General features: G+C 38.0%; 2 protein-coding genes across 2 annotated transcripts; both read right to left on the reverse strand.

Moving 5' to 3' along the window:
• Positions 1-1,856: 1,856 nt before the first annotated feature.
• LOC137405295 (uncharacterized) lies at positions 1,857-12,737 on the reverse strand. The gene is given in 6 exon segments (XM_068091522.1): positions 1,857-2,532; positions 2,644-4,725; positions 7,343-7,409; positions 8,885-8,983; positions 12,242-12,359; positions 12,639-12,737. Coding segments are annotated over 6 exon segments (3,141 nt in total).
• A 3,303-nt stretch (positions 12,738-16,040) lies between these two features.
• LOC137405296 (protein FAM200C-like) lies at positions 16,041-16,430 on the reverse strand. Its single transcript, XM_068091523.1, has one exon. It carries the CDS (start codon positions 16,428-16,430, stop codon positions 16,041-16,043), a length of 390 nt encoding a protein of 129 aa, XP_067947624.1.
• Positions 16,431-25,003: the final 8,573 nt, after the last annotated feature.

Below are 25,003 nucleotides of genomic sequence, written 5' to 3' on the forward strand. Positions count from 1 at the left end.
AATATTTCTTTCATTTATGTTAAACTGAGAACTAAAGCAAACATTGAAAACAGGATTTTATGACGGAAGGTAAAGGAAAAACTATACGGCTGCTTCGTTTTTGGCACAGTGATAACCTAATTTCCCAAGTTTATAGTTGCAAAGTTTGAGTAGGGTGAATCTGATAACAATGTGAATTGTGATCGTAGCTTTTGTATAAGTACAAAGGCGAGTCATTATAAAGGGTTTTTAGTGGAATGAACATTCTTTTTGTGAGCAGTTTTAAAACTTATAAATAAGCTTATTGTCAGTGCGCAGGTAAACCATAAAGCTAGTGCGTAATACATATTATTGCTCAAAAAAATATACGCACTGATATCAAAGTCTTTTAAAAATGTGTGAGGGTGGCAACATGGGACTGCACTGACATCTTTGCTTTGGCGCACATCACGTAACAGATTGTGTTACTTAGGACATCATGTTGGTGATGGATTTTCCGGCAACGCAATAATTATAACGGGAAGGATTGGTACATTATGACTCGAGTCGTTTTGCTTATTGAAAATAGAGAATCAGAATAATACCTTTATGGTGTCAGTAAGATACTATCATAACCGGAGCCTTGCTGAAATAATTGAAAATTCAATTACGAGGGTAATAATTTGCCGAGGATAAAAATACGCATCTGAATGCCAAAATTTAGCATCTAGCAAATCAGACCAGAAACGAGTTGCAGATACAAAACCTTTCACAACCCAAGCTAAATGCCATTTTAGGTAAAACCATAGCTTTGGCGAGAGACAAAAGGGGTTATCTAGCCTTAAATTATAAAATTATCGTATCCTTTGTTAGAGAATTTTGATTTCTTTTGGTTGGTATATAATACAATCAACTTAAGAGCAGCTGCAAATGAGAGTTATTTTTGTTTGGTAATGTTGTGGTCTCTCCATTAAATCTAGTGTAAAACTGTATGTTTGTATGAAAGCTAGCGTTTTTATTTTCGGTTTTGGTCGCGAGACTCTGTGAGCTATCAGATGAGTATAGTTCCTATTGCAAACATTTCGTTTCTCGTTACAACGGTTCATGAGTTGACTCGCTCTTCATCCTAGTTGTTATAGATGCCTGTAGACATTATTACTGCAAAATGTGAGCTGAATTGAAATTCACAGCTGTTAATCTTTGCTTATGGTGTTAACTGATTGTTTTTTTTATTAGTGGACACTAATTTCTTAACCTGCTATAGTGTTAAATACTAAAACACTACACTAGTTGAAGTAGTTCATCATTCAAACATTAATACAATTCAAATCCATTAACTACCTATACATTTAGAAGTTTTATGCAAGTATTTACAACCAATTTCTAAAGAGAGAGATTTCAATATTCATACAACATCCACAATATATATATATACACATATATATATATATATATATATATATATATATATATATATATATATATATATATATATATAATAATATATATATATACATATATTCAAATCTTATATTCATATATTCCCCATAGTTGGATACTTGAGTGCCTCAGTATGTACAATGTTCACCCTGCTCTTGTGGCATTCATCAAGATGTCAATGACCAAATGGAAGACGGAACTGGAGGCTAATGGCAAAAAGCTGGCGAGTGTACAAATTAAGTGTACAAACATCATATATATATATATATATATATATATATATATATATATATATATATATATATATATATATATATATATATATATATATATACATATATATATAATATATATATATTATATATATATATGTATGTATGTGTGTGTGTATGTATGTAGTGTGTGCGTGTGTGTGTGTGCGTGTGTGTGTGTGTGTGTGTGCGTGTGTGTCTGTCAGTTCATGTCCTCTTCTTTTTGACTACTCTGACAGCATTCCTGCAGACTATTTCCTTTCCTGACACAAGGCAGTTTATGCATATAGGCCTCACTATGCCATATTCTTCCTTTTTTTGTTGTACTGCTGCTGTTAAAGCAATTTCAGGGTGAACGCAGTGGAAACACACATCAGGAAAAGAAGCCATTTTCTCCGCATAATAAGTGGTTTTTACTGGAGAAGCACATGTAATGCCCTCTCTCACCACAAACTGGTCACTGAGGAGACCAGATTCAAATAATTGACTACCACAAACATAGACCCTCTCTTCCTTCATTCTACTGATATTCTTTTCGTCACTTGCAGATAGTTTCTTTCTAGAGTAAATCACACTTGGTTTTTGGCATTTCCCGCAGACAACCACTCGACGGAATTTATCTGCCACAAGGACGTCTTTTTTTTCTTTGTTCCTTGCAGTTGGCTGGGCTTTGGACTGTAAACTGGGTCGACCACCATCATTTGTCTCTTTGCCATACACCTGATTGAAAGGCAGGTAGGTGTCGCCATCCTTTCCAAGGACTGGATCAGGTAGGTAGTGCAGCTTCTCAAAAATTTTATCTGACAGTCTTGGTGGATTTAGAGTGCAATAAGCACATTCCTGTCTGGTACATTTCATGATTTGAAATGAATGGTGTTGACATCTGCAATGGTGATCCATGAAATCCTTCAGTTAAGGAAACTTGCTCAAATCGTTTGGTAATGCATCTGCTGGGATATTCCCATCAATCAGTTTGACCATTTCCTTCATTGACTGTATGGACTCCTCATCTGCTGGCTGGTTCACCGCCACTTCTTCTTCCTGCCACATTAACTTTCCGAATCTTTTATTTACAATTGTTGTAACAGATCGAACAGATTCAAGGTATGCATCTTTAATCTTGGGGTCACGTTCAGCAGCATTTCGCAACTTTGTTAGGCTGGTAAGTGACTTCAGAGGTAACTCGAAATCTGTGAGTTCTCTGCATAGGGAGACATTCTGCAGGGCAAAATTCAAACAACTCATGCATCTTTCTGCAGGGTCGGTGTAGCTTTGCATAGGTACAGTCCTCACTGCAATGTACATGTCTAGGATGAGAGAAATGAACATCGCAATGCCAGCTAGTTGGACAGATTTGAAGTTTGTGCGATGATCTGGACCGCCATCTGAATATAGAAAGAGAACTGGTGAATAAAGTTCACAACCATCTGTACTCATTTCTCGCAATATTTGTGAATTTTCTGCAAAATTCCTCATAGGATTCGACGGCTGGAACATCTTTTCCTTTACAGTTACATGTATTTTACTCTGATGAAAACTATTCCGTGGATCTGAAGGTATGTTGACGTGAAAGAGAACTGATGGTATTGCACCTGCAACATGGAAATCATGATCTGTTGCTATTAAAACTGTGTTTGCAGGCACTAAGCTCCTGTTGTGGAGCCGCACTCCAGTTGATATAGGTGTGGTTGGTTCACCTATGGGCACAACTGCTTTATCATCTACACATACCATTATCGAATGCTCTTTCCACTCTACAGCCATCTCTTTCATCAATTTTAACTGATAGCCTGTGTAATGAGCCTCTGCATGCTGTGCTCTAGCAAGTCGCTGTTGTATGGCAAATTTGACATTGAATCTTCCAGTGTATGCCATTGCAGAGTATGTGTAGGGATTGCGAGGCCAAAAATTGAACCGTAACTATGATGCTGATGGTATAGGTGTATCATCTGGTAATCTGCTAGTGATCTCTCTGCGTAATGAATCAACAGACACAGCAAATGGAAAGTAAAGATGATCTGCTTGTTGACGCTCATGGACTGCAGCCTTTTCATCTAGGTATCGCTGGAGTTCTTTCCAGAACGGGTCATATCTAGTGTCACAGACTCTTCCATTATTTCGGCGCAAATCATACACAAGATCTGGATCATCAGCAGCAAACAGACACTCCTCTAGTCGATAATCAACACTGGCTGTTGCTGCATTTACTGGGGCTGATGCATCTTCTCTCAAAAAGTTGTACATTGACCTTAGAAGTGCTGGTTTAACAGAGGGGTACCGGTTTGTGAACTCTCGCCTCATTGTACATGTCGAGTAGATTTGTATTGTTTCTTTTAGTGAAGTCATAGTTTTGATAGTATCTTCATCATCTTTCTCTCCAGATCGCTGCCATAGGAAGTTTATGCTTCCCAGAGAATTGCTAAGGTGGTAGAAGTACAAAGTGGCTGGAAAGGGAAGTGATAGCTTTTCTAACCACTGTCGCCGCTCATATCTGTCTTCAGGTTCCAGGTCCAGTAGTAATACTGGACAATATGCATGAAGATTCTGGACTACCTCCACAACTTTGATGTAACTGTTTGAAATTGGTCCCAGAGAGGCAGGAAGATGACGCAGAGTCCAAGTGTCTTTCATGGCTCTGATTGGTTCAAGAGATGCGTGGTTGGAAGCTGTTCTTTCTCTTTGACAAAAAAGATAGTCATGATAGGACTTCATTCCTTGAACAAGCTTGGACACTTCACTTTGGAAATCTTGGAAATTTTTGTTTGAAAACCATAGATGGTTCAAGAGTTCACACAAACGATCAATGTTTTGCTTCAGTTCATCCACATGCAACACAGGTTTTTTCTTCTTTTGCATTTTGTAGTTGTTGTACCCTGTCAATTCTTCAAAGGGTAAAACAATAGCTCTTTCCTTGATAGTTTCGCGATGGGTATTTAGGAACCATAGCACACTTGTGAGTGTGCTCACAACATTTCGACCAATACCCTCCACCTGAGTTGCAAGGAAGCCGATGCCCATACTCTTCATCTTATCCAATAAGGTGTTGAACACAACATCCTGTTGGGTAGCCACTTTCCTACAATAACAATTTTCAAAATTATATATATATATACATATATTATATATATATACATACACACATGTATATGTGTATACATATATATATGTGTATATATATACTATATATATATAAATATATATATATATATATATATATATATTCAGAGTGCAGTAAGCTACACCATTCAACTAAATGGATTATACTTGCAAAATGTTAAAAACTGATATTTTACAAATACCTTAAAGACTAATGCTTATTATCAATATTTTAATACAGTGATATTCAATAGGAGTGTACATGAACTATGAATATTTGATATGTAAATACATTTATTTCATAGAATCAGTGTATATGTATGTATTTCTATATAGACATTCAGTCATTCCATCTACAGACTACAAGCTTGTGTTTAAAACTAGCACTAGATAGGATTGCTACTGTCATGACCAACACCAAAAAAAACCTACCATACCTGCATATTTACCTGATATTATCCAAATTATGTTTTCCTAAATATCAATATTTCACATTAAAATCATGAATAATATCAAAAATATTTAACTGGAGTTATACTTAAGATTAAATGTGTTTATTTTAAATATAAACCTGATTTAGCAGTATGAAATCGTATGGGGGCATTTCGGTTTTCTAAATTCTATTCAGAAAATAAACAGTTGGGCACAATATCCTCTAACGATGGCCTATCCTGGCTGACCTGGGACATTTGCCTGTTATACATTACAATATTTACTGAGTGATAATAAGTTGAATTATTGCCACACTTTCATATTTAGGTTTAATTAGCATTAGAAAAATTTGATGCTTATACTGAGTAATACTAATAGATATATAGTGAATGGTTATGATGAGATATACTGATTAGAATCTAACATTCCAATGCAGTACTTACTTCTGTGGAGGCAAGTAGTTGTATGAGCGTGATGCTGCCATGAGCACATCGAGTGCTGACAGGTGTCTGACGTCCGGTTCGCATGTATCCGTCTTCAAGCTCAACAGTAATATAAAGGCAGTAAAAGTCTCTGACTATGGTTACCACTAGCATGTCGAGCATTGCTCTAGTACCGGATCGACCCTCCTTCGTGAAAGCGAACACAGATTTTATACTTTCTTTGTCCACATTTAGTTCTTGCGATATATAGTCGCCGATGTTCTGTGAATTTGAAAAACCTACTCCATGAAATGATTTCTTACCGCTGCAAGAAATGTTGACATAACAGTCCGAAGCCATTTTTTCATCACCGTAGATTCGCATGTGGTTTATGTTGAGGTAAAGCGGTCGCAAATCACATTGAATGTCGTGAAAGATTTCCGTGGTTGAAAGTCAATTGTTTGCATTTACGTTTTTCCTTGACAGATAAGTTGGTGAATTGGATAAGCAACTTCTCAATGGTAATTGCCAGTATCCCAGTCAAAAAATTACAACAAACAGTGTTTACGACATGTTATTCTCCAGTGTTAACTGGGAAAGTCATTTTTTTCGATACCGAGCTTGGCCCTTTGCAAATCATCTGCGGTTAGATTGTTGCACATCGTGACCAAACGCAAATGTATACTTGTAATACCAGTGGGAATTTCTTAACCGAATTTGGCCGAATGCAGTAGATCTACATGTATTTAATAGTACTGTGTATATAATGCTGTTACAAGAAAGCTAACGTTACGTTTTCAAAAACAAACATTAATCAACAAATTGCAAGTTTCGGCTGTTCAAATAAAAACAAAAGTACACATAGACTTTTTATTTTTTCAGCGGTAGGTTTTATCTCACGTCGGCGGATCCGTGAACCTATTAATCAAAAATGAGTGGCCTAATGATGTGGTCTCTCCATTATATCTTATGCAAAATTGTATGTTTGTATGAAAGCTAGCTTTCTTATTTCCGGTTTTGGTCATGAGACTCCGCGAGCTAACGGAAGAGTATGAAACTAAAGAATGAATAGAAAAAACTAAAACTATGAATAACAGGGTGTCAAAAGTATGTCCTACAATAAAAATCACTTAGTTGTGGTTTCCACAATGTGATGTGTAAGATATCATAATATCTCAAAGAAGAAGATCGCCGGAGTTGACCTAAATATGTCAGCTGTATAGGACAACCATTATCTCGTTATAATAACATCACAGTAACATTCCAAGAATAACGCTCATTTACGCAAGCTATGCAATGCTTACTGTTTTATTTATATTGACAGTCATTGCTGACATTAATTACTATGAACAATGTCTAAAGCCAACAATCTCATCCTGTCTCTGCCTTCAAGATTTATTCTTGATAAATTTCATCATACTTAATGATATATCCTCCTGTGAACTTTGGTCGTGCCATCGATGTCTAAAAACATACAATGTATATTTTGTCTAATGTTGTGCGTCACATATACGAAGTTGTGTTTGGCAATGTTTATACTTTGACGTCAATCATGCTGTTACAGTTTTTGTATATAAGAACGGTTTTTAGCTTTATATCAGCAGTTATTTTACAAGTGATTGCTATAGACACACTGTATCTGACTCAACTATAATATCTAGATTAATGCTTAGAGTGAACATCTTGTTTCACGCCGAACCCATAAGTGTGAGGACAGCATCCCCTCACAGATGTCATAATTACCATTTAGCCTTAGGTAGTTGATCCCTTTCGCTGCCATTGTGGCTGCGCTTTTCTGTGACAATCGGTGCTGTTAAACCCAGAGAGCGCTAATAATAAACTAGGATTCTAGATAACCAACAATGCACAGGGATCGTGCTAACACCCAACCAATACAAACACATGTTCTGGATTAATAGATTTCGCATGATTTTTAGAGTTTGCTTTTTTCATTCTGTCGTTCATTTTAAACATTTATAGTACTATTATTTGAACAATTTGAATCGCTTTTCATGATGCTTTCTAAATATGATTATGCTTCAACTAAGCCTATAGTTACGAACTGGTGCTTGAGGTTTGGTTTTGCGGCGACTAGGGCCATCTGTTGTTAATGGAATGGAAACGAGAGCCGCAGACACCAAATCTCAGAGGACACAGCACAATCACTCATGGAAAATAAACCTCAAATATTGCCGATCTAATTATACTCATACAATCTTTATTTTCCATTATCATTCTGTAAATATTATTATATTATCGCTACAATATTATATTATTATAACAATGTAAAAATCTATACAGGAACAATTACATTGTAGATTGTATTTATACAATCTCAAATATTAACCTTTCATCTTTGCCCACAAAAAGGGGCATGTTTATGTATTATTTTTAATCAATAGAGTTCATCATCATCATCATCAATAAATATACTGTCGTTGATAAAGGTAATGAAATCACACTGATTAAATTGTGACCTGCAGTGGCGTGGCCGTAGGACTATATGTAAACTGCGCTCTAGCGAGACCACCCAATGCTTGAAATTATGTAACTAGCCTTTGTCGTGCCCCTCAACTTAACAATAAAAAGAAAGGGCTAGTGCATAATATAATCAGGAAAACATAGTAGGGTGCTTGGCATCTGAACTATTTATCATAGAAATAATCTGTACACGTAGAGGTAATGACACTTGTTCCTTTGTCATCTTCAGTGGTTCTCTGGAGTTTCCCTACCTTCGTCTGCCACTCACGTCATTATCGTAGTTGATAAATATAAGCGGTAAGTGATAAAAATAAGCGGTAAGAGCACACAGCACCGAATATGAAAATTGTGACGTTATAATTTGCAAACCTATACCATTGAACATTTTTGCGTTAGAGCTCTGGGGAAATCCTATAAACACTGACCAATGTCTGTCTCACCATGTCAAACAATGACTCATTTGAAAGCCAAGATATTGAAGAACCTGAATATAATAATATACATACAGGACTGATATAATCAATTTGCTTTAAATAAAATATGAAAAAAATAATACTAAACTAACAGATATTGCCCTATCTTGGTCACAGAAGCAACTTTTTCCTAAACTTTCATGAATTTTCTAGCTTTCAATGAAAAAGTGGCAACATGCTATATAATGCAGGTAATATCATAAGGGTATGAAGTTATTGGGTGATTTAAAGCTAGCTTTGTAGGTAGTGATTGGGTTTTGAGATTCGACGCTTTCGTTGTGTTAAAACCCATGGTTGATTCTCCATTTTCTCTATTGACCTTTATTCCTACCATTTTGATACCTGGAACTGCACTCTCTCACCTTTAGATTTAGGCTGTCCTTTCTCTTTTCCACAGAGTCATCAAACTTTCTCAAGACTACCTTCAGTCCTGCAGTAAGATCTTATGGGGCAGCAATGTTAGAGTAGCCGACACACAGAAGACTGAAGTATACTCATTCACTAGTGTTGCATAAAGCTATTTGGGTTGCCTGTGGTTTCAGTGTTTGCTAGGGTTAACCAGTTGTTTTCTACTTCTACCGATATACCAATCGATTTTGGTGCATCCGGACAAACACACCACATAAAATATGTTGTATTATATGATATATATATATATATATATGCTATATACAGTACTATCTGTGCTACCTGGTGTTGCTTGGGTATTAAAAATCAGCTTATAAACAATGAGAAGTAATGAGAGTTGCCCACCACTTGCTATTAGCCTGGCAAATTTCTAATGCATAACTTGAGTATGCGTACTAATAGGAGCTACCAGCTTCTCGTTGAGCAATTACCTTGCATCATGACCTAAAGCGGTAGAGTATTTACTCCCATATAGCGACATATATTGCCTGGCAAAGCTATGAAGCTGGTGTAGCTACCTTAGTAGGGCATTGGACTGGTGACGGGGAGGGTCTTAGATCAAATCTTCTGCGACATGGATTTTGTTAATCAAAGATTTTAAAAGCCGTACCTGGACAAACACAGATATACAAAAACTTTTAGAAATATATAGATGCATTTTTTACATATACTATATATATAATTTTTCCATGTTATCAAATTTATAATTTAGTATTTAATACTATATAAAAAAGGTTGGTAAAAATTAACATCATTACATAATATTGTATCAGTACTGGTATTCAAACATGTACAGTGAAACTCGGAAAACTGAAACTTCAAGGGACCGAGCAAAAGTGTTCGAGTTATTAGAGCATTCAAGTTATCAGGACAGTCATAAGTGCAAGTATTTATCAGTAGATACATGTACATATACAAACTATATATCAATCAAAAGCATAGATTGCTTGTTGCAAGTTAAAGGGTCTGTCATGTAAAGTTTTAAATATTTTTAATCAGAAAGTATAAATATTTTTCTATCACTTGAGATTTGTTTGTTGTTATAGGTGATGTGACTGCCAGACGTTCTCAGATTAAAATTGGCAAAACTTGATCGCGGTTAAAACGCTCAGAATAAATACATGCGTATTTTTCTACCAAGCGTTTTAACCAAGATTAATTTTGCAGTAAGTCAGTTATTACAAAACTGCTTTACTATTAAAAACCCATTATCAATTTTGCCGATTTTACTTTAAATTTATCCAAATTTTACCTCGCTTATCTTGCTTTCGGAGGGCTATCGCTAAGCAGATGTTTGGTAAAATTTGATTTTTGCAAACCTTTAGAAAAGTCGTTAATGAAAATATTTTGCTGATGTTGGTAATAACGAGGCCTAAGAACTACTAAAGTCAATATTTATCTCTATGGCTTGGAATAAAGTGATATTCTAAAGCGATAGTAACAACCGTAGCCGTTTGGCAAAAAACTGTTCGAGTTAACGGAGTTTCGGTCGAGCTATCTGAAGCCATTTATCATTGCGTGGGAACGGACCAAACAAATATGTTGAGTTAACCGTGTTTTTGATATATCCGAGGGTGAGTTATCCAAGTTTCACTGTATATAGTATTAATTACCTAATGCACCATCCTGAAATTTTTTAATCATAACAAAGATTTAAACACAACATATCTGGACATTTACTATATCAAGATTTCTATCCAGCTACAGGTAAGTACCTGTAGTTGGATAAACTAATTCCATTTCAATCCCTTTTAAATCCAATCACACAACCTCGTGATAATAACACACAAGGTGTCAGGCAAACTCAGGTGAGTGGAAATGGTTAGATATGCCATACAAAAAAAGAGTGATGTGTATAGGGTTATATAACAAGCATCTTACCGCATTTAGAATGTACTTGCAATGGCAATTGCTAAAAAAACAGCATTAAATGACTTTCAGACACTTAGGTTTTTGGGGTTATGAGCAGTAACAGACTTTTAGCATAGTCAGAGAAATGCTGAAAAATCTGTTAAACCCAAACTCATAATATATACCTACCGTAAAACCTCTAATTGAACGCCACCTCTATTTGAATGCCACCTCCAATTGACCGCAACTCTAAAAGAAAGGTTAAAAATAGAGCGCCTCTCTCTAATTGAATGCCAACTCCATTTTGCCACCACTTTGACATTATCTAATCTTTATGAGCCCATAATATTAATTGATCAGTAGAAAAGTGTCCACAAAATCGTACTCATAAAGAAATGTTTACATCAATAACAATTAATTCTCTCAGTGTCTAACTCGAAAGCTTTTCGTTTATTTTTGTTACAGCTTTGAGAGCAACAACATAAAAATAATTAATAGCTGTCTCAGGCTAATAACAGTTCCTGGTTTAATGCAGTCTTGATACTTCGAAGTAATGTACATGTAAAAATGGTTTACATTTACGATGTTACAAAGGTTACGTTTAGCGGGCAATACTTTTACGAGTTGCGTTTGTTCTAAATGCAACGTGTAAAAGTTTTGCTCCACCAAAAATTGTTTGAACACTAATATCGACTAGTTTAGCAGCGCAAAAAAGAGTTGACATCAGGAATCATTGTGGATGGTACTGAGCAACTATAAGACATTCGTTCTATCGAAGGGTATACGATCAGAACTCAGCTTTCCAAGCAAATGATGCAAATATTGTTGTTTTTAAAACGTAAATTTTCGTTTCTGCATAATTATAATATAAGTACGGTTTATTTATGTCACTTGTTCATGAATATATATACCGTAAAACCTCTGCTATTTTCCAACCCTTCCTCTATAGTGGTGGTCAATTGGAGGCGACATTCAAATAGAGGCTGGGGGTGTATTTTTCAAATGACTCATCCGAATTTTTGGAAGATAAATTTAGCCCTATTACGGGGGAAGCGGATGTTGCCTATAATTTGGTGTCTTTTTCCTGTGGAACGATATTAAACCTTTTGAATGCAATAAATCTAATAACTTACCTCCAACTTTTCAAATATCTCTTAATAAATAAGCATCGAGAAACCGAGAAATATCTCTACCAGTTGATATCTATTGCTTGCATTGGAACCGCAATGATATTATAGCCTGTGTCCTTCTTTGCAATTTGTTGGAATTTTCAAATTTTATCTCATTCTAAATTTGAAAACATATTTTTATATTAATTCTATAATTACCAATGTTGCATTGAAGCTCATTGCACTCATTGATATGTTTGCTAAAGTTTACGGTTATCATGGACGCAACCATTAGAGGACGATGGACGACATTAGAGCACTTGAGAAGATGGACAGCGAAGGTAGCACGTCTTTACAAGATTTATTGACTTCGGTCACAATTAGCTTGAAAGAAGCTGGAGAAGCGATGGACAGGCCAACACGGGCGAATGTTATGGCCTACAAAATAGAAAACGAAGGGGTAGAAAGACACGTAGACCAGGCTCAGCGATAACAAAGGAGAGAGCGGAGGCACTATTGAATGAGACCCTGACAAAGGAGGAAGAAGAGGAGTGCCGGGTAGCTGCCGTACGGACCAAGAGGAGACGAATCAGCCCCCTCACCAGAGTTGCCCTCTTCTCCTCCGGCTGTTGCAAGCCGGGAAAGCACGCTCGTCAGGGACCTGGAGCCAAGGGAGAATAATGCACCAAGAAAACAGTGGTAAAAACTATTAAATACCTGTCTGCATGGACTGTCGCACAAGTAGAAGACCAAGTAAAGAACGAGAGCTGCCAGATTTGCCAGTTCAAAAGCAGCACTCGGGGAATCCGATTTCATGTATTACAGCACTATGCGATATTTGTGTGCCCATGCGATTGGCAACATATGTCGCGGGATCAGATTTTGATCCACCATGCTAAACATCGACAAGGAAGAGTCAAACTGGTGGCATACTTAGTCGATCGGAACACCTGGGAACAGTTCTGTCACAAGAACATGCAGGGCTCCCTAACCATGACTGCATGTACCCCACTACCCGGAGAAGGAGACGACGCACAGCCCATGCAGAGAAGTCCAGCAGATCACAACATGACTCCACTTTCTAGCCCAGACTCGTCTAGCCTTGACAAGGAGGAGCCAGATGACTCTAGACCGAACTGGACATTGTACTCTGGTCGAGATAGTGGAAGACCCCTGCTAGCCACACGTTTCGACTAACCCAGCATAGCCGGGCCCGGCTGCTGGCACAGAACGTACAGAACTGGAAACAGGCTGCAGAGACCATGCAGAACTTACTGAGATGAGGAAACTTAGAGGGCCAATAACGCCAGCTGCTATTGGACGAGGTGCAGCGTCTCAACTACGGAGCTCGCCAGCATGAGGCCCTGGCGCAACTAGTATTTCCCCAATATGTTAATTGGAGACCCTAGTCGCCAATGAGCGGAGTTTGTGGTGAATGGTGTACACCTCCCGAGTCAAAGCCGAGCTGGGTCAAGTCTAGCCAAGTAGAACGAGAGGCGGGGCCTACCCGACTTATAAGCCTGAACATTTGTGATAGAGGACAAAGCTGTACTGGACCTGTTAATTGCATGTGCTTGACTATTCTTGTACTCTTATGAATAAAGCAGAAAATATATGTATAAACTCATGCATCAAGTCTTATACTGGTGGAGCAAGTAAGGGTGGCACGAAACCTTTATTATATTTTATTTAGAGATCTCTGGCAAGTTAGAGGTATGTTAGCAGATTTATTACATCCAAAAGGTTTAATATCGCTCCACCGAAAAAGGGTAAAATATATGCAACATTCACTTTGCCCGGAAAAGGATTAAACTTATCTTTCGAAAATTTGGATGAGCCGTTGAGAATTACACCACCAGATTCTATTTGAATGCCACGTCCATTCGACCGCCACTAAAGAGGACGAGTTAAAAAATACAGCGCCGTATCGTTTTAATTAGAGAATTTACAACACACAAACTAAAATTTTTCTCAATATCTCCAATGCTTTCCTACACAGCTGTAATCAAAGGTGTCTCAGTTAGTGACCCTAATAGTTTGTTGTGGTCACATTCACTCATGGAACTATCTATGCACTATCAGCAGGTGGACCTTGTAAGATTTCCAACATGGAAGTCTATTGGAAAAAATTTACAAAAGACATAGTAGTGTTAAGAACATACTTTTCAAAGAGCTCTGGTAATTTAGAGACTAAAGTGTGTAACACACGAAAAAGTGTGTGACAAGTTCGGTGTCGCAAATGTTGCTGCTTTAAATGTCGGTTTATTCGCTCAATCCCATTGTTGGTTCACACACAGAAGTGAAACCTATCTCTGCAGTAATATTCAATCCATCGCTACAAGATATGTTGAGCACTTTGATGTGTAAAAGCAAAATCAGACAATTTTATGCAGCATAATCTTTTGAGGTCACAAACACAAATTTAATTTCTTCCATTCACCAAATTAACCAAGTGTTTGTACAGCTTTGCTCCGCAGCTATTAGAAATCTAGAGGCTCAGACCAGACCGAAACATACAACGGAATTTGGCTTTCAGAAAAACCATCTCAAAGGAAATACATTTATGATGAGATGCAATGGAAATGTGAAATAAACCAAATAATATGGTTTTATTCTGTTTTGAAACAGACATGGTTTTTAAGGAAGACTGGTAGGTTCTAAATAAAACTAATAAAAATTTATCTAAATACCACCATTTTGAGATTTTATATGTAAATACCGCCTGCTAGACTAAAACAATTGCTATAGTATTTCCTTTCCTTTGACTTCAATCGGTTTTGATTTGAGTTACCTTTGGTAAATTGCTTTGGAGCTACTGCTGCTTCAAATATTCTCTAAAATTTTCAGAGTCAAAAGTCTTGTCAACCAGCTGGAATTCTCAATGTCCTTCTTGTGATGTTGTATAGAAGTATTACCATAATCAGAGAGCGTAACGGAGAAACGCCTAAACACCGGAAACTCTATACAATATTACAATGAACATGACACCTAATACATTAGAGCAGTGTTTTTCAATCTTTTTTAGGTCAAGGCACATTTTTACCTTGGAAAAATTTTGCGGCACACCACTAACCAGAAATGTTATACAATGACACTCTTATCAGTATATTTCATCACAATATAATTCAACAGTTTATTTATACTCAGTCAGTTTGAAACCTGGGCCTGTTTAGATAAACACAAAACCGATATCCTGGCAGGAATAGAAGAAAGACACACACAAAGTTCTTCTTCAACAGCTCTCAGTCTCTCTCTGTTTTTAGTTTTTATAGAAGTTAGGCTTGAAAAGCTCAGCTCACACAGATATGTGGTGGAAAATGGGAGCAATGTGAGAACAGCTTTGTTCACCAGAATGGGTAACTCCTTGGCAGCAGTCAACCTAAAACTGTCCAAAGGAAGATCAGCAAATCTTAATTTTAAACCCCGATCCTGTTTCAGTTCAGTTAGTTCTTCTTGCTCTTGTAAAGTCATGACTTTTCCAACAATTAATGCTGAGCTGTATGGGTCCCTAACTCAGTCAAAGCATTCAGTGGTGGCTGAAAAGAAATAAAATGACAACTTCTGCTCAAGACTTTTCAAATGTGTACATATTACCTCACACAGTGCAGCAGTGGGACTTTACCGTTTTTCTGTGAGTAGAAACATCGCCAGGTTGGCACAAAGCACATGTTGTTGCCAGAGGTGGACCTTTAAACGGAATCTATTTACCTTATCTGTGCTTGTAAGGAAGTTTTCATTTCGGCCCTGCATCTTTGTGTTCAGTTCATTCAGGTGATGAAATATATCAGCTAAGTAGGCCAGCTTTGAACACCACTCATCACTTGAAAAAAATTTTGAGTAATCCGACCTTTCAGTTGTCAGAAATATTTTAAGTTTTTCTCGCAGCTCATACACACGGGCCAGCACCTTACCGCCCGACAACTATCTGTATGGAGCAATAAAGCCATTTGCTCCGCTCCCATTTCCTCACACAGAGATGCAAATATACGGCTTTTCAAAGGTCGTGTCCGTACAAAGTTCACTATACGCACCACATCATCCAACACAGGAACCAGTTCCGCTGGTAAAGTTTTAGCAATGAGGGCCTCACGATGCAAAAAACAGTGCGTAACAATCAGGTCAAGGTTTTTTGTTCTGCTCACAAAGTTCTGCGTTTGCTCCATCTGTGCAAACGCTTGTGCAGTTTTCCCATGTAAGTTCTCCATGGTTCAGATATTGCAATGTGACTGAAAAATTTCTTCTCCAGTTGTTTTTTTCTGGCAGTGTCTTGCAAAATAGGAAGTTTTCTCTAATGGCATTTTCATCCACAAAACGCGCATTAGCCAGGAGCTGAGAATGTCCACTAATATCTGTAGACTCATCAACTTGCAACGCAAATTTCCTACTGATGCGTATATTTTCCAAAACATGGCTTTCGATGTCTGTAGACATGTTATCAATACGACTGGCAATTGTGTTATCAGAGAGCGGTACTTCAGCTATGTCTTTAACTGCGTCTGGGCCAAGCATCTCGTTGACAATGGCTATACAGACAGGTAGTATTAATGTCTCTGCCACAGTGTGTAGTTTTTTGATTTAGCTACGAGTTCGGCTACTTGGTAACTAGCTTTTAGTGCTTTCTCATTTACCTTTGTAGTCTTTCTCATAAAATGTTGCTTGTTTCTCTGTATTTACATGCAGGCAAACAAAATAGTCTGTAGGCTTGTTTTGAAGCGACGGGTGTTTTGTTTGGAGATGGTGTTTAAGCTTGCTCAGCACCATGGCGCTGTTATATAGCTTCTCGCTACACACCAGGCATAATGGAGTAGGTGTCGTATCATCCCAGGTGAAATTAAATTCATATGAAAGATAGCTTTCACTAATTTGACTTGAGCTCACCGTCTTTGCTTTGTTTTTCCCACCAATCATACTTGGGTTTTCATCCGGGTCAGAATCTTGTACAGAGACCATTTCGGAGTATGCAGTTGTCCTTTTCAAAAACTTTTTTATGGCTGTCACCACGACCTCTCAGATACATCAGTCAGTCAGCTACATGTGCCACACGATGAATATTACCGTAAAATCTGTATTTGAAAGCCAATTTTATTTGAAGGTCATCTCTATTCGAAAGCGCTATAGCAGAAGGGTTAAAAAATGGAGGCCATCCTTTATTTGAAGGCCACCTATATTTGCACGCCTATATAATCAAAGGTGCCTAACTAAGCATATTGTACTAAACGACCATTCTGCTTTCGATGGACTTTGAGTTTTGTGGGCCAATATTAAATGCATTGACCATGGATCAAACATGTGAATAGATGCACCTGGATCATGGTGTCTGGAGATTTAGCCTACTACATCGAGGCCTTGGCATTCAAATACAACACTCCTTCCGCATAAGTTGCCTTAGTGCCTGAGGAATCTGTACTTAAAAAGGGACATTGGATAATTTCTCATGGCACACCTGAGGATCTCTCACGGCACACTAGTGTGCCGCGGCACAGTGGTTGAAAATCACTGCATTAGAGGACCAGCAATAAAGACAGTCATCATATACTCATCTACAAGGAGCTTAGAAACCTACTGTGGAAGTAGCCCATGAAAAAAGAGACATCGCATGACATGCCAAGAAACCATTAAAAGATATCAGACCTGTACCAGACGCGACCAAGACAATTGGAGTTAGTCCCCATTTCCAATCATTATACTCTCATGATGTACTTAAGACAAGTTCACTCAATTGCTAACCCTATGCAACATAAAGAAAAGAACCTTAGTGCCTAAACACCTTCCCACAGGCTAACAGTGACATCTATAAAAGAGAACAGCCCCAACAACTCAGCCTCTACCTGGCGGTTGGTCTATCTATCTATTGTTACTGAAGGACCTGCTGAATTTCCCTTTGCCTTCTGAGGCTCATTCCTCTGTTTGTGGAACCTCCTTTTCTCTTCTCTGTCTCTGGAGCCTCTATCTTTTCTTTACCTATGAAGCCTCTTTCTCCATCATCAGCTGATCCTGTTCTACTTCCCTATCTCAACCACCAAGCCTCTATACATAAGGACTGCCATGACTCTCATCTGACTATCGAAACTCGCAGCCGTACAGTCTGAGCAAGCAAACATGGACGACCGTTCGAGTAAGGGTGTAACTTTTATTAGCTATTTCAACCTTTTGTCATTAATATTGTTGTTTAAAATTTTGTTAGTTGTGTGTTTCAATTGTTGTACTTATAGAATAAAGAAGTACCTTTACGGTACCTTTACAATAGCTTAACACCTTCACTTGTACCTGAACCAGTAATTAGTTCAAATTAGTTTCCACGTGACAAAGCAAAAGTACACAAACTGAACATAGTCAAAATAGAATGAAATGACAAAGCAAATGCAACACCGATGTTGTGTGTGGATTCGGATTAGTTATGCATAACATAATTTCTCCACATCCACCTATAGCATTTCATTTTGCCTCGGTTTTGGAAATAACCAGTTAGTAGGCAAATAAAGTAAAAAAACCATTACTCACGAACAGTGGTACTTTAGCTAAACAAAGTAAGATAGATTTTAGATCAAGGATAACACACATGACTACATGACTTAGTAAAACTTTTCAGATCTTTCCAGATGTGCTAAGACCTGTGTGGGTATCAGTCTTTGTTATCAAATGAAGCTGTATGCGTTTGAGAGAGCATGTAAAATTTTATTTTGGTTGTATCCAGAAAAATAAGCCTCGATGCTGTAACAAACATTGGAGAATTGTCGCCAGTGTGACAGATTTGCTAAGCTGCTTTAATTACCATAAGTGTTCAGCTATTCTCAGATTACCACTGTAATTCAAAAGCCAGCTTGTGTGGAAGGCTCATGGATTAACACCCAGTCCTTGTTGTATAAGCAAAGATGCTCCAGTGCTAAGGAGAACAAACAGCACAGAGCAAGGAGTATGGAATACGAGGTACAAAAACCACAAGACAGAATTCTGTTCTTAATCATCATTAAGAACAGCGTGGTAACATGAACTTACTTCTGTGCAGTTTTGTCTATACTTATACATGTATATATCTTGACATTCTCGCATTTACAAGAACTGTATAAATATTTAATATTTGTAAACTCATTTCAGCATTACACTTGATTGTATTGAATTGTATCTAGTTGTTCTGTCTTTTCATGCTTATAGAGCTTGTGTAACAAAGAGCCATACTCTTTCATCGGTCACCATACTAGCAACAATTACCGTTGTGCATGAGAGATAGATTTAGAGTTACTGTCTCACAAAAGTGCATATTAGTTTAGTGGTCAATGTAATAGTGTGTCTTTACACTTAGTTGATAGAGTCAACATTGAAGAGACACGACATTACGGTTTTTCATGTTCGTGGATCCACGTGTTTTATTGTTTTCTGTGAATAAATTACTAGTACTTGCATATGCCGTTTGTTATTTCCGTGTGCAAAACATGGTGTCAAGAGGGATTTAGAAAGAATTTTTTTGTCCTAGGTTATGTAGTGAACCAGACTTAGCTGTAAATTTTTGCGATAGATCTGAAATCGTGACTATCCACGCCTCAGCAACACCAAAATTAAAGGACTGACATAGTGAATGCAATGGAGGCTCTACTACCAGAAACACTGAGAATGCACTGATGCGATTACGTTGACAAAGCAGTGTTTCAAGTACAAAAGGCAATTAGAGTGGTTTTTGGCAGCAAGTGACAAAGCAGATTCAGACGATACAGTCATGTTAGCAATACTTCTAAGAAAAGTGGAACCCAGGGGTGTAGACATATATCACAATTTCAAGTTAACTGATGAAGAAAGATAAGAGTACGCAAAAGTGATTAAAGCATTCGATGCCTTTTGCAAGCCGCAGTTCTTTGCGAGACACAAATTTCTGACTATGAAACAAGGATCGCTTACAGTAGATCAGTTTCTAACTAATTGGAGAAAACTAGTAAGAGAAAGCTGTGAGTTTGGTGAGGCAGCTGATGAGTGGACATTACATGTTCTCACTCTGGTATTGAACAAAGAAAGTACAAAGCGAAGGCTGTTTAAAAAAACGAATTGGACTTAAAAAAGCTCTCAAGTTCTGCAGAATGGTAGAGGATACAAGAAAGAAGATAGAAAGAATGAAACTGAATGAACCAGTAGAGGCACAAATTTAGATACATGCTGTTTACAATCGTCTACCCAAACTAGAGGTGCAAAAAAGACCAGACGTCCGCCTGTGCCAATACTGTGGAAGGATACTTGCCTCGCGGCAGTGTCTAGCATATGGTAAAAAATGCAAATCTTGTGGCCTTCTCAATCACTTTGAAAAGGTATGCAGAAAGATGGAAGGATGAAGCAAAGGTACATTTGGTGTAGGAAAACACTACTCACACAACATTTGAAGCGTTGTGAATGTAAATTAGTTGGAAAGTTAGAGGTTACAGGTTTGAATACTAAAGTAAGGACCCACATACGAGCTCAACTGGATACGGCAGCAACTTGCAATATTCTATGTGAAAAAGATTATCAGACTCTAGGGAGACCAGAATTGCACAAGAGTTACACTCAATTGACGATATATAATGGATCTGTGCAATGGATTCTGCAACGGATTCTCCAACCTAATGATAGCCAATGCAAGTCCGCTGGCTGAACAAAAATTTGAAGTAGTCAACAGTCAAAACCCTACTCTACTGCCCCTGGACACGTGTTTTCAATTAACAATAGTGTCAGTGAATTAGTGTGCACACCTGGTGAATGAGCATCGGGGTAACTCTTTGTCAAAGGTTTTAGACTCCTTCAGCGACGTTTTTACCAGTTTAAGTAAACTAGAGGAAGGGTATGATGTAGAGTTAGATGAAACCATTTTCCCGATTCAAAACAGACCGAGATGGATAACCTTCAAAATGAAAGAAGACTTGCAGAAAAAGTTGGAATCCCTAGAGAAAAAAGGCATAATAGCTAAGGTTCACACACCTACTACATGGACGTTAAACCTGCTGGCTATGGGAAAACCGTCAGGAGACATTCATGTCTGCTTAGATCCCACCGATCTTAACAGAGCCATCAATAGAAATCACTATCCGCTTCCCACTCTAAAAAACATTCTTCTAACTTTGAACAACACCAAAGTATTTTCGCTAGTAGACACGAAAGGCGAATTCTTGCAGGTGAGGCTGAGTGAGCAAAGCAGTTATTTAACGAAATTCTGGACCCCAAGCGGTCGATACAGATGGACCAGAATGCCGTTTGGGCTAAGCAGTAGCCCAGAGGAGTTTCACCAAAGACTCACCAGAACCCCGGAGGGTCTTGAAGGAATAGCAGTAGTTGCAGACGACATCTTGGTGATTGGTAATGAAAGTACCATTGATCAGGCACTGCAAGATCCTGATAAAAATTTCACAAAGCTCCTGCAAAAAGCGCAAGAAAAAGGGTTGAAGCTAAACAAAGATAAACCGAGACTGAAGCTGAAAGAAATACCCTATATCGGGCATATTTTAACGCAAGAAGGGGTGTGTGTTGATTCTGTTAAGCAAAAGGATATTTATGAAATGCACTCGCCAAGAAATGTGGAAGAATTGAATCGATTTTTGGTCTATATCAAATATCTAGGAAGATTCATGTTGAAGCTGGCTATAATTACGGAACCTATGAGAAGGCTACTGACCAAGGGAGTTGAATATAACTGGACGCAAGAACAGGAAAAGGCTTTTCTCAAAGTTAAGCAGCTGGCTCAAATTAGTGAAACTTTGGGATACTATGACCACACCAAACCAGTGGTACTACAATGTGGGCCTAGGTACAGTGTTGTTGCAAGAAGATAAGCCTATAGCCTATGCCTCACAAGCTCTCACTAAGTGTGAACAGAACTGAGCCCCTATAGCGCTAGAATGTCTGGCAGTGGTTTATGGGTGTCATCGATTTGACCAGTATATTTATGACCACTCGCAGGTGACGGTACACACAGATCACCAAGCATTGGAATTTATCATGAGAAAGTCGCTACAACAAACCCTCAAAAGATTACAATGGATGTGTTTGATGTTGCAGAGATTCAACTTGGAAGTAAAATACTGTCCAAGATTAGAGCAAGTGATTGCGGATATGCTGTCTCGGGTGCCACTTACCACAGGTGTAGAAGGACTACCGCTAAGTTTGAAAGAAGTATTTCAGTTGGGCGAGTAGAAGAGACGTAGCAATGACATTGAGTCCACAGATCTCGAGCACTATGCAACAGTAGGAGAGCAGCGTTTGGAGCAAGTATGAGTCACTACCAGAGAAGATCCAGAATTACTAGGAGTAAAAGAAGCAATTAGAAAGGGGTGTCAGTTAGTCAGTTACTCGAGAATGTCAAGGAATATTGGAACTATCGAGATGAACTGGGGGCTCTCAACAGAGTAGTCTATAAAAGTGATCGGGTTGTGCTGCCAATGAGTATGAGACCTAAGGTGTTGCAAAACATTCATAAAGCTCATTAAGGAATAGAAGCCACTAATCGCAGAGCAAGAGACACTGTGTTATGGTCTGGTATCACAGCAGAGATAACTGAAACGGGCCTTAACTGTTTTAAGTGTTTGGATCATCAAAGCAGTAAACCAAAGGAAACATTGAGAAGTCAAGAGATACCGGATCAACACTGGGCAAAGGTAGGAGCCAAAATATTTCAGGCGAGGCACCAGGAACACTATGTAGTGCTAGTAGACTATTATTTTGACTACATAGAAATCAACAAATTGAAGGACCTCACCTCGGAAACACTGATTAACTGTCTGAAAGAACAGTTGTCATGGTATTTCGAAGCTGCTGCATTCTGACGGCAATCCACAATTCACAGGAGCCCAATTCCAAGAGTTCACTTGCAAGTGGAAATTTAACCACAGTTTGTGATCTCCGTATCATGCACAATCAAATGGCAAGGCAAAATTGGTCGTAAAAATCGTGAATGATTTGATGAAAAAGTCTGAAAATATTAACCTTGCTTTATTAGAATGGCCAAATACTTCAACTGCCAATATGACCAAAAGCCCTGCTCAACGGATGTTTAGCCGTCAAACCCAAAGGGTATTGCCTTTACCCATGCAGGTTCTTGTACCCTGTATTGTCAATGCCAGACAGACTGTGGATCTGAAAAGAGATAAGGCCTTGACATCTTAAAAGCACTTCAATCAGCAAGCAAAGGAGTTACCCCTTCCAAAAGAGGGACAGCCTGTTTATATTCAGGATCTACGCAAGTTCTCAGGCAACATGTAGAACCTTGAAGTTATACAACAAAGCTGTTTGGATCGATCTTACATCGTGCGTACCCAGAGCCAAATGTAAATACTTGCACCCTTTGAGTCAATAGCTAAGGAAGACCTGACTCTACGCTGTGAGCAGGGTGAGAGAGCTGACAGGTAGTTGTCTGTGGCAGATCTCCCGGGGAATATAACTGTGAGCAGAGTGAGAGGGCGGACAGGTAGATGTCCGTGGCAGATCTCCCGGCGAAAAATAGCTGTTTCTAATTGTTGTTATAATAGTTTCCAACTAGTTGTTATTAATCATTAATGTTAGTGTGGTATTCGAGTGAGTCAAATCCTTAAATACCAATATAACACCCACGCCTGCTTAGACTTTAGCTTTTTCTAAAGAGAAGAGAACTAGCAATTTTCTAGTTATCCTAACCTTAACTCTTTTATAAGCCGGTATTAATAAAGAATAATGGTAACTTCATTGCTTACAGTTGACAAACAAGTGCAGAACACAGGCTATCAATAACTTTGCAAGATTCCATGAGAAGCCAACTCTCAGGAAAAGCAAAGACCTGCGTTTGATAAACAGCATTACCCTAGGACACTTATGTATTCGTGGCATCTAACTTTCGCGTTTTCGCGGTGTCATCCTTTCGCGAAAGTTTCATGTGCGAAACTAAACTATCATAACAAACGAGCGAAAAAGCGAAACTAAATAGCTTTGTTCATTGATACTGTATAATTGAATTTTATAACGACATTTATTTTAACGTTTTTTAACGACCACTATAGCATCGTTAAAATATAAACCAACAAAATAATTTGACTGTCAAAATTTATTACGTTATTATTTTGCAATTATTTAGGATTATTTTCCCATTAGGAATGATTTATAATGATAGGAATTTGATGTCAATGCACATGCATTAGTTAGCGTTATCGTTTGCTGGGGACATCAATCAATGCAGTGAGCACCGTGTGTTGAAAGAAAATAAGACACATGCACTGACACTCGCAGTACTACACAAGCAGCATGGCTCTGGAAAGGTTTGGATTCACCACTGACACCTCTTCAATAACTTGTAATTTTTTGAGATTTGTTTGGTTTTAAGTGATGTGACTGACGAAACCTTTTTAAATTAAAATAGGCAAAACATCACCGCAGTTAATACGCTCAGAAAAAAAAACATCTTTTCCTTTTGAGCGTTTAAACAAAGATAAATTTTGCGGATTTTATTATAAGTTCATTCAAAGGCTTTTACGCTTTCGATGGGACATGGCCAAGCGGGTGATTAATAAAACTTAATCTTTTGCAAACCTTTATAAAAGTCGTTAACAAAAATATTTTGCCTCTGATGATGATAATAATGATGCCTAAGAACTACTAGAAATTGATGTTTGTCTCTAGGGCTTGGAATGAAGTGACATTCTACAGCGATAAAAACCGCGTCCATGGCCGTTGGGCAAATAACTTTTCGAATAAAGGATGTTGAGGTCGAGTTATCTGAAGGAATTTATCATTGCGTTGGAACTGGCCAAACAAATCCGTTTGAGTCGAACTTGTGTTTGAGATGAAATGTTACATTTGATCTGAGGGCGAGTTTTTCGAGTTGGACTGTACTTACCGTAAAAAATTCCCAAAAAGTTGGGGCGGCTCAGCCGGCCAGCTGCCCCAGTGAAAATTGGCCTATTGATAGTCCAATAAACAAATGGCAGCAAGCGATCAAATTGCATTATCGACCTTGCCCACACCATTCTACCTGCGGTTCACAATTACAAACTAGTCGCAGATTGAAATTTTTTTTTATCGGTGAACCGAACCGAGGAATATAATTATGTTTGTTCCACTGCATTTATTTTCACATCACTATATTTTCGCACTCATCAGAGCTG

The sequence above is a fragment of the Watersipora subatra genome, chromosome 9 (assembly GCF_963576615.1).
Source record: "Watersipora subatra chromosome 9, tzWatSuba1.1, whole genome shotgun sequence".
Taxonomy (NCBI): Eukaryota; Metazoa; Bryozoa; class Gymnolaemata; order Cheilostomatida; family Watersiporidae; genus Watersipora; species Watersipora subatra.